The 11,223-nt window shown below is 53.8% G+C and overlaps 2 protein-coding genes across 2 annotated transcripts; one reads left to right on the forward strand and one right to left on the reverse strand.

The window, feature by feature from the left end:
- On the forward strand, positions 1–2,196 carry LOC119090518 (palmitoyltransferase ZDHHC3-like). Its single transcript, XM_037213332.1, is given in 6 exon segments — positions 1–71; positions 533–644; positions 647–675; positions 899–1,111; positions 1,519–1,694; positions 2,139–2,196. Coding segments are annotated over 5 exon segments (555 nt in total). The 5' UTR covers positions 1–29; the 3' UTR covers positions 1,678–1,694; positions 2,139–2,196.
- Positions 2,197–4,071: 1,875 nt separating this feature from the next.
- LOC119089802 (pleckstrin homology domain-containing family A member 3-like) lies at positions 4,072–6,900 on the reverse strand (the record flags this gene model as incomplete). The annotated part of the gene is made up of 5 exons (XM_037212620.1): positions 4,072–4,446; positions 4,749–4,907; positions 5,486–5,610; positions 6,161–6,436; positions 6,870–6,900. Coding segments are annotated over 5 exons (651 nt in total), but the record flags the coding sequence as incomplete, so codon positions are not given.
- Between the last annotated feature and the right edge of the window lie 4,323 nt (positions 6,901–11,223).

Here is an 11,223-nt window from a genome sequence, read left to right on the forward strand (position 1 = left end):
GTACCCGCGGAAACGCCACGCGAGAGGCCATGCAGCGCGTGACCATGCAGGAGGGTGGCGTGGTGTACAAGGTGAGACTTTCCGCCGTCTGCGTGATGGTGGGCATTGTGAAGGACGGACGTTTGCCGTGCGAACCCGTCTACCTGGTACGCGTGAGTGGGTATGTAGGTATCCGGCGGTATGTGGTCCGATTGAGGTGGGATAATCTGGATCATAGCTGTCGCTGCTGGTCTTCGTTGTGCTGCTTATCCGTGACGATGTAGCAGTCCTGTTAGCTGCCTCTGCGTGGTATACGGTTTGTCGGCGGCGGCTGCGGTCACAAATCTGGTGGTCTTGGTTGTGGTAATGGTGTCTCCAGCGGTGTTCAGAGCTCGTCGGAAGGAGGCGAAAGCAACTGCCGGCTCACAGAACATGTCGTGCACTATTGACGACTTAGTGTACTTTGTCGGTATTCCGCAAGTTTGCTCTGTCGGCATGCAAGTGCCAGCACCGCGCGCGCGCTGACGCCAGCGTGGCGCCGCGCGTGTTTCAGTGCCCGAAGTGCTGGAGCATTAAGCCGGAGCGGGCACACCACTGCTCCATCTGCCAGCGGTGCATCCGTAAAATGGACCACCACTGCCCCTGGGTCAACAACTGCATCGGCGAGAACACCAAAAGTTCTTCGTGCTTTTCACGGTTGGTGTTTTAATGCTTCGACGTTTTAGGCACTCGTCAGCGTTACCTGTTCTCAGTATGTTCTGGAGGTTCTTGTTCTGTTGCCCTTGATGTAACGCTCTGTGTAGTCTATAACGTTGTGTGAGCTATGTTTTGTACTAAATACTGTGCTTGGGGGGCGCTGGCGAACATTGCGCGTGGCCGCGCCTGGACCGCCGGCCGCTGACCTGGCCTGCCCCGGCAGCTGTATATCGCAGCCATCTCTACCCACGCGCTGGTGCTGGCTGTCAATCAGTTCGTGACGTGTTTCCACCACGAGTGGCGAACGTGCAGCGCTCACACGCCGCCCGCCACCGTCGTGCTCCTGCTCTTCCTCATCTTCGAGGGCGTGCTGTTCGGCATCTTCACGCTAGTGATGCTCGGCTCACAGATACAGGCCATCTGGACCGACGAGACGGTACGAACTGTCTGACAGACAGCCTGTGCCTGGTTGTTTCCACGAAAGGTTGCTGCGTGAAACGTGGAGTATCTTAGCGAAACATTGTAGGTCATGGAAGTCGGAACACGCAGTGCTGTCGACAGAAACCGCTGGGTGCGCGTCGACGACTTACGGGATAGCTCCCCCGTGTCCGGCGTAACAGCCCGAGGAATGTAGCGCAGCGGCTGTGACCAGTCCGTGATGACGCCTGTCCGGACAGCGCCGTGGGCGGGATAGCTCCCCCGTGTCCGGTGTAACAGCCCGAGGGATGTAGCGCAGCAGCTGTGACCATTTCGTGATAACGCCTGCCCGGACAGCGCCGTGGCAGCGCCGGCCGCCAGCGAGCGTGGGCTGCATTCTACCGCATCTACCGATCCTCGCGGCAGGGCATCGAGACGCTGAAGAAGGAGGAGGTGCGCTGGGAGCGCCAGTCGCGCTGGAAGAGCCTGCAGACGGTGTTCGGCAGGTTCTCAGCCTCCTGGTTCTCGCCGTTCACGCGGCCGCCGCTGCACGGCAAGGCCGTCGGACACATGTACTCCGTGTGAGCATCGGCCCGGCTCAGGTCAGGTCGGCGGGCCGTGGTCAAGGGGGCTAGGTGGCGGGTCAGGGCGCAGAACGCATGGCCTTCTGGGTTGCCTTTGACGTCGGAAGTTGTGCGGATATGCGTTTTACTCCCTGCTTTCCATAGGTCCTTTTCTGGTCTTTTTCGGCATTAGTGTTGTTAGTGTACAGAGTTAGCTGGGTGTTCGTCCAATCCATACTCCGGGTCTCGCCACACCCACGAGCATGCTGGGAGACGGCACGAAAATTCACTTGAATGATTTAGCTTTATTTAATTTTGCGCAGTTTCAAACGGCTCGCCCACTCTCGCTCCAGGTGTTCCGTGTAATCGAATGTGTGTATCATATATTCGACCACGGACGTTTTCGTTGGATGCGTCAGGCTTGAACCCGTCAGGCGGCGTCGCGGCCGCCTGTGACGTCATTGGTAACCCCTGTCGTTGCAGAGTCCAGCCTAGGCGAGCCTGTGAGGCGGACGTCTGCGCCTGGCCGCCTGGCCCGGGGGCCGGCGCTGCGCCGGTGTGACCGGCTCGGCGCCGGCTGGGCCCGCCGACGACCGCCCCCGCGTGACTGGCGGTGTTTCCGTGCTCCGTGCCGGGCCGGTGGCGCCGCGTCACCCAGCCCGGCCGCAGAGACCGCTCGTCCACCGCCGGTGGCGGCGGCAGGGGGGGGGGGGGGCTCGGTGGGGCAGGTGACGGTCCGGTGCGTGCTGGTCTTCCGCGACCCCGGCTGCCGCCGGTGGTGTGATATCGGGGAGCGTTCGGCGGGTTGTTGGCCGTGCTGGCGCCGGCCACGCAGCCGCCACCATGGTGTCCGTGTGGTCACGCGGTTATGTTGTGACTATTGTCTCCGTGTTCACGGATGGGGCCGCGAGCGGCATCAAGTCAGAGTCACGCCGACCTGACCCCAGCCCTGCGGTGGGTGACCAAGGCCATTGTTGGCTGAAAGCGACGAACATCGAGTTGGTCGGTGTCGGGATCCTTCTCTCGCCGTTTTAGGTCAGACCGCACAGCGCTGCGCCGCCATGCTGCCGGACGCCGTCGGCCGCTGCCCGACAGTGACGTAAGCGGGCTGACCACGGCTGGTGCTCTGCCCTGTGCTTGGTCGGCCCCGCCCCGTAAGGTTGTGATACTCGAGTCGTGTAGCGATAGCTGGTATGTTGCGCGTCTACGCTGTCGTCCCTCGCACCGCCCGCGCCTTCGCAGCTGTGGAGGTCGCTCAGTTTTCCGGGCCGCTCGGCCGTGTTTTCACTGTGACCTCTCGCAGCGCCGCACTCTCTCCTCTCAGGGCGCGCCCGCCTCAGGGTGTCGGGCGCCGCCGCGCCACGGGAGCCTTGCGATAAGTGGCACCCGAGACAGGGCATTGGCTCGGTTCTCACACACATGTCCACGTTACTCATGAAGCACGTTCTCTCTCCCCGATCTCGGCTTAGGGGCGGCACCACGCGCTGGATGGCGCGCATGGCTGCGACGCGCCCTCTTGATGCATACCCGGAGTGGGCTGCGTGGCGTGGGGGCGCATCCCGCCTGCACGGCCCGTGCTTTGTTCGTGTTTTACGCACAGATTGTCAATGTACTGTACACATGCATGTGAAACAGGCGAGTCGAGCCGAGCGCGTGTGTGCTGTCGCCGCTGCCGGGCCCGGCGGGCGAAGCGCCGCGCGGAGGAACGGTCCCGCGGCGGGCGTCCGCAGAGCGCGGTCGCGGCGTGGTGAAAACCCACGTCAGCCGGGGCTATCCAGAGCTGCCGTGCAGTGCGAGCTTAGCAAGGACGGTCAGCCTCCCACGGCCGGAGAGACGGACTCCGGCCAGACAGGGAGTTTGATGCGCGCGTGCTAACCTCCGGCCCTCGCGAGGCAGATTGCGGCACCGCGGCCAGAACATGACGACAGGAGGGCCATGCTTCGGGCCTGAACCGCGCTAAGCGCGGCGGCGCACCGCCTTCCCAGGCGTGACCGATCCCAGGGCCCCGCGGTGCCTTCAGGCATTGGGTGTTTTGATGGCGTTAAGATGCGGCTAAATGTTCCCTGAGTGCTGTGCGCGGGATTATATGTGAAGTCGCAGCCCAGAGTACCTTTTTGTTAAAGCGTGTGGTGTAAAACTTGAGATTGACGGACAAAAGACGTCACAAAGCCACGCCTACCACAAGCTTTTGGGTCCGCTGTCGTGGTGCATTTGCAGATATTTCGTGCGTTACATCTATTCGTACCTGTTGACCCAACGACAAGCGTCTGCATACCTCTATTTCGACCCGTTGCCTAGCATACATAGTCCGATCGAAGCCGATTATGTTGCCCAGGGACACTGGAGCACGGCAGCGCAAGCACGATATCACAAGCGCCAATGTATATAAATAGACTCTGTTACCAACAGTAACTGAACAGTTATCAATCAAACGTGCGGTGTGATCAAGGAACACAGGCGAACTGAGATCTCACACACACAACGGAGCACGTGAACCAGTGACCCGGCCGCCATTGCACATTTTATACTTCACCGCGAGAACGACACGTGTAGCGCCACACCCATTCGGCCGGGGTGGAACGCTTGCTTCCTAGAATCTTGTCAGTCCAGACACACCACTTGACCCGCAGGTGAATAAGTGCGGTCTGTGACAAGTGAGTTCGGTGGCCCCGCGTGCTGCCGGTAGTCGGGAGCGCGGACCAGACACAAGGCGTCCGTTGCGACGCATCCATTAACTGCCCACAGAGTTAGAACGCGAGTAGTCGTTGGAAGACGTGGAGGCCCGCTTCTCCTGGAAAAAGGTGGCGGCATATTAGAGTTCCATCCAATGCTATCTCAAGTTCAGACCGGCCTCGCGGTTTGACGACACCAGCCCTACAGCATGACAGGACCCACCAAAAAATGATGTTTTGATGACTTTCGAGCCATATTCGAAGCGCATTTACGTACATCAACGGAAACTGGGCCCGGCTCGTGTGATGTAAGAGCTCGTGTGGTGACGATCGGAACCATCAACTCTGCCCGCCTTACGAGCCAGAGACCACGCGTCAGGAGCGCGCTCCCCGCCGCTAAGAGCAGGGAGTCGGCACATACCCGCTTCTGCTGGGCAGCGTGCAGGGGCATGCCCAGATCGGTAAGGTGGGGCGGCGGGGAGCCGGCCGTGGCACGCGCGATCAGCACCATGCACTCATCCAGCGTGCGTATGAACGTGTCGCACGTGGGGCCCAGCAGCGAGGTGGCCTCCTCCAGTTGCTGAAACGCGCCGGGGTCGGCGTCAGCTGGCTGCCGCACACGCCAGTCTTCCGTGCGGCGGGCGAAAGCCCGTCACAGGCCGCAAATTTGTGGTGCAGAGCATTTGTTGATCTCCGAGGTGGCATCCGACGTGCCAGCCGCAAGGTCTCTTACAACGAGTTTTCTGTCATATCTATCACACATCTATCCAGCAGTCCAGCCCCGAAATTTTGAGCTAGCTGGATTTCAGGAGGTTCCCTTTTGACCGGCTTCCTCAATGCACGGCAACGGTATCTGTTCGTGGCATGCTCAGATGCCACCAGGAGTGTGACCGCCCCTGCAGGCACGGCAACGGTATCTGTTCGAGGCATGTTCAGATGACACCAGGAGTGTAACCGCCACTGCAGGCACGGCAACGGTACCTGTTCGTGGCATGTTCAGGTGCCACTAGGAGTGTGACCGCCACTGCAGGCACGACAACGGTATCTGTTCGTGGCATGTTCAGATGCCACCAGGAGTGTGACTGCTACTGCAAGAGCCTGCCTTCCGTGAGGGGGCGACCGTCACACAGCGCCGAGGCCCGGGCCGACCGTGCTGACCTGCAGCTGGGGTCCGTCCGGGTCGGAGGCCGCCGTCTTCACCTGGTGCGCCTGCTGCATCAGCAGGTCACAGTACAGCCGCAGCTCGGACTTCTTGGTGCGCACGTTATCAGTGCCGGTGTCGCCTGTGGGGCGCGGCAGGCTAAAGCGCGGGACGGGCCGACTACCGTGCCCTCCTTCCCCCCCCCCCCCCCCCCACACACACACGCCGCACATCAAGCGTGGATCGGGGGTTGGGAGACCTCGTCTTGTCAATTCACATCCCTTACTGTTAGCATATGTGCTCCACAGTGTCAGCCATATATTCGCTATGCCTCCTCCCGGGATGTAACCATCGTGTAGGGGTGGGAGGGGGGCAGGGAGCGACCCATTGCCTCAGGTACCCAAGCCGAGATTTGCACCAATTATCGGCGATTTCGAAAAAAAAACTTAGTTCACATTCACCTTCACAGATTTTTGGATAAATTTTGGCACCGCCCTCCCATCCTACCAACCACGCACCTGGCCTCCTTCCACCGCGCTAGGTCGGCATCCGTCATACCAAACGATTGCACCATCTGAGCACACCAAACGACCGCACGTCCGACCACATCAAACGACTGCATCACCAGCACTCGCGAGTCAGCGCGTCCTGGTTACGCTCGCCGGTCACGGCGCCCGCCGGCTGAGCCGTACCTGAGGACTGGCGACCGGTGCGGGCCTTGCCAGCGGCCTGCTTGGCGCACCCCAGAGCGATCAGCCACTGCTGGCGCTGCTGCGCCGAGCCGGCGCGCAGGTAGTAGTGCTGCTCGGACGGGATGGTCAGGTCGAGCCGCGTGCTGTCCGTGGCGTGCACGCCGATGTCGCACACGGACACCTTGATGGAGCCCTTGCTGCCCTTGGAGACATCCTCCTTGGACTGGTAGTAGGACAGGATGCCATCTTCCAGGATGAACCAACGTGGCTGCCACCCTGTACCAGAAGGGCAGAAAAGCATGAGTCATCAGCACTTGTAGCTGTAACCATGTGCATGCACTGCTGATGAAGAGACTGAGCAATACTAAATTGTTATTGCATGCATATTGATCCACTTCTGGATGAGTGCCCCAGAAGTTTTGAGCTATCAACAAATGCCCACCACAGCTCATGTCTGAGGCACCTGAGCAAGATGGATTATGCAGGAAATTAAGCAAGTATTAAATTGTGGATTTGTGACTTGTCTGTCAGCAAAACAAAACAGTATATTCACCACTAATAGATGAGACAGCATGCACTGTAGGCTGTGGGACAGTAATCAATAACATTTTTCAAATTGAAGACACATGAGGAAACAAAACTGTAATGCATCAGCATAATTATTATAAGATGATTTCTGCTGTAACAAGTCTGCAAAATACTTACTTACCATTCCAATAGTTTGTCCATTTGTGCAATATACCCCTCCATTTTCACCAGTTATGTTTCCTCTTCCCCATCCATGCTTTGCAAGACTTCAGTGCATATCAGTAGGGAGAACAAAATTATAGTCCTTGCTTTCTCATTAAAATGAGAATTGCTGGTGCTTGTAATCTCTATGGAGATATTTAAAAGACAAAGAAAGATGAAGCCTGGAATAGACATTTGAATAGAAACAAGATGTTTGACCTACTGAATACCATGTAGACTATCCAATATGCACAAATATTTCTCACATAGTGCATATGCATTCAGAATGCTCTGGAATTCAAGTTAAGTTCTTTATAAACACCTGCAGGCACCATATTCATGACCAGATGCATCAGGAGCCTGAGGTACTCCAATAAGTGACACCTCACTGAATGGTATCAGCTGGTGCCATCTCATGTTTGTCATGTCATTATTTTCAATGTGGCACCATGATGCACAAAGCACCTGATGCCATATGGAAATGGATGCCTCTCCCCCTGGCAGAACACACAGACACTGCAGGGGATCAAATCCAATATCCCTGGTTTTTCAACTTGTAGCTTCACTAGCTTTGAAGCTTGTAGCTACAAGCTTGCATGATTCATAATAATAATTCACCATTACCAGTAGACCATTACCAGTTGAGATGAGAACCTGCCAGTTTCGAAGTGTGTCAACTGTCTGGCACTTGGCCCACTGCCAGGACATCTAGTAATGGGAAAATGGGTTTGAGTTGTTCCTTCTCAAATTCATCCAAATTCAAGCAGCATAATTAAGATACCCAACAACATTTGGTCACTGTTAAATCCAGGTTAAGAATACAGGTATGAGACAGGCATAGTGGGCTTGCCAGTAGTGGGATTTCCCTTCCATGTTGTCATTTTGCAAACCCTCTTCTTATATTATATTTCCACAGGGTTTTTCATTATATTCAATCACAGTAAGCAGTGCTTATGAAAGACATAAGCATTGCATATACTGCAAAAGACAATAACCTTTATGAAAGCAGCTTTAATGCAACTAGCATGTTGAATTATGTGATGGCCGACTATCACTGTCCATCCTTGTTTTTTCAGGTGCATGGGTGTTATCTAGAGCACATGCTAGCTGGATCGCAGCTCCTATTTTGTGAACATCCGCTTTTTGAATTTTGCAAAACAGGCATTCGTCACACCAATCAAAAATGTACTGAAATTCAATACGTCTGAAGCTGAACATACCTCAAATTGCCGGCCGTATCCATCGCCTGCAGAAACTGACAAGGTGGCAAGTGAACCTGGCGCAGCTCCCCGGATCGCCTGCGTCGTACGTCAGCTGATGATGGCCCTCAAGGTTACTTATTTATTAGAATTTTACGAAAGGAGTCCGATTCAAATGAAAAAGGTCCCCGAGTCCTCCTGAGCACCACGTGAACGATGCATATTATACTTCTTTTTCGTCCTCACCTGACACGTTACGTTGCATTGAAAACTTGTCAATGCCCGTCCAGCTAGTTCGAAACCGCACTATCGAGCGCTGAAAACAGCGAAGTCCCAAACCGCAAGGCCCTTATTGTTATGCAAAATATGTTCTTGCGGATCACACAAGGAACACTGCGCACATCAATTTTGGCACCTGAAGCCATTGACCTATACAAGTCTAGACAGCCTACTGCCATTGGCGCGGTGACCGGCCGGTTGTTCCCAGGTCAATGCCTGAAGCAGATGTTTTCATTATGCCTCTAGCCCTCCGACGTATTGAGTACGCTACACATAAGTTGCGTCACGCAGATAAGACAAAATGCCAGTCACCCAGCATTTACCTCCTCACATATATTGCCACGAATTCACCAGACATACTTGGGACGGCGGAACGTCGTTTGGACCTCACAATAGCGTCTCAAGACATCGTGCTTTTTTGCCATAGTTTAAATAATGTCCTAAGCGAGCCCACGTGTCGCCTGATTTTGTAGTACCCCACTGGCAGCTGTCACCTCGAAAAGCTTTATTTCTTTTTGTTGACTAAACGCACCGTGACAACAACCACGTACAACAAAAATTCAATCCCATGATCGCAAAGTATCCGCACTGTCGCTTTTTTATACCATTGGCTCGGGGGCTGAAAACCACACCGGGTGTGCGCTACCCTGTAACACGTATGACTCACAAAATAGTGTAGTGCGCGATGGAACATCTGTTTAGCTTGCAGAATAGTCCGCCTTATTTCTTCCTTTGCGACATATTGATCGACGAAATCATAGGATCAAACCCAAAGTCTTCTGCTCGGATTATTGGGCAACCCTGTTGTCACTTATTTACCCCGACTTCACTCATCCTCTCCTTGCCTGTACCATAATGTTTATCATTCTTTACGCACACAAGAAATAAACATTACATTTTTTCTGGGTGCCAAGCCGTCGGAGAATGACAGGGAACGATCGAGCTGATCAATTCGCTTAGAAAGCATTGACGTCCCCTGACATGACGCTGATCCTTGTTGACGATGCTTCGATAAAAATGACCATTCATAGTTTGGCAAAACAAGTTTGGCAACGACAGGGACGGAAACCGCCAGGATCCAGTTTCATGACACAATACCAGAAATTGGCCATCAGTCAACCATGCAGACTGTTTAGAAGAAAAGTATTAGCACGTCTTCGAATCGGACACACAAATCTTTCACATACTTATTTAAAACACCCTCGTCCCCTCTGCCAACCGTGTCATCGTCCCCTTTTATTTAAACATATTTTGTTTCAATGTGTTCAAAAATGATAAGAAATGAGCTCATCAAAACTGACAATGTGCTTTGTTTAAGCATGTATTGTTTAAATGTGGCTAGTTTCAACAGCAGCGAAAGGCATTAGAAGCATATTGTCGTCACCAAAACGTTGCGTTGCCGTAAAAAGTTATCTTAGGTAATGACCATCAACATCTTCTTGTCTTTTGTTCATTTTCTTAGACGTGCTGATATGCTTCAAGGACTGTGACGGGTTATCACCTTCATTGTGCTATTTCTTTCTTCAATCACATCTCAAGATTGATTTGAAAGAACCCTCCCAAAGGCGCGAAATGGTGCGAACGGCCCGAAACGCCTCAAACCAAATAAAGTAAAGTCAAGTCAAAGTGTCATTAATCATCGAGGCAACTCGACCCACTCCCCGGCTTACGCCCGATTGGCAAGACCTGTCTTGATATAGAGTGGTTGCTCCTATAGCGGCTTGGCCGGGGTTCGGGCGTGGCACGTGGCGGAAGGGTCGTTGTAAGCCCATCGGTTTTGTCCGGGCGCACCGAAAATGGGACCGATGCCAAAGTCGGCTAGCAACTGTTAGAAACCGTGCCAGATCTCGGCAACACGTGGTTGGAGCGATAAACACGCTTAGGTGAATAACTGAACGGGGAATCGCCTGGCGTGATATTTGCAGTAGTACGTGTTTTATGTCACGCGCACAGACACGGCCAAGATGGATCTGCCCGGTTTTTGGCCGCTTACATGTTTTTTGCCATAGCTTAGCAGCTACATGTAGAGGTGCTAATCCAATTTCAAAACGTCGATCGACGTACAATCGTCAATTCATGTGACCAATACGAGTTTGTGCGGCGGACGGTTGTGCCGATAGCCATCGGACGGGTCGGAAATGTCAGAGTTTCGACAGGTCGGAACTGTCGGCGTTTCGACAGGTCGGAACTGTCGGTGCCGAGTACATCACGCTGTTGCCGAAACTAGCCAGGATCGTGGCGAAATCTACACCATCGGCTGCATTGATTCATTGCCTGTATTCACCGTGATTTTATTCGTCAGTCTGTGCACTGTCACGTTCATGCGTAATATTTACCTAAAGAGTTCCAGTTTCACATTTTCGCGCAATCAAGACGCCACCGGTTGGTCGCCCAGCCGCTGGTGACCAGTATTTTAAACAATGCGACGGAACGCGCGCGCGCCGCATGTTGCCTGCGTCTGGCAGCCGCCATCCATTCATTCATTGTTCGTTCGTTCGTTCGTTGCAGCGAGAAAAATGAACCGTAGTAGCCATCAAATGCATTATTCGAACTCCTTGCTTCGACAAATACCAGATAAAATAAATGCATTGGGTTACGCATAAATTGCAACAGGTGCGATAAAAGGGCCATATAAATGCAGTAATTTTTTCAGCGAAGCTCACTGCCGCGGCAAACTGCACCCCCATTGGCTACTCGGGGTGTGTTTTGAAGCCATTCAAAAGTCTGAATATAGACATATGATACTATGTAACACAGACACATTGCAGTAACATTGACTGGTAGCAGTGGTGAAATCAAAGTAGATTTGACATTTGCAGTGGTATGAAGTGCTGTTTTCTTGCACTTTTTGAGCGC

The sequence above is a fragment of the Pollicipes pollicipes genome, unplaced genomic scaffold (genome assembly GCF_011947565.3).
Source record: "Pollicipes pollicipes isolate AB1234 unplaced genomic scaffold, Ppol_2.1 Scaffold_3087;HRSCAF=3621_pilon_pilon_pilon, whole genome shotgun sequence".
Classification (NCBI taxonomy): Eukaryota; Metazoa; Arthropoda; class Thecostraca; order Pollicipedomorpha; family Pollicipedidae; genus Pollicipes; species Pollicipes pollicipes.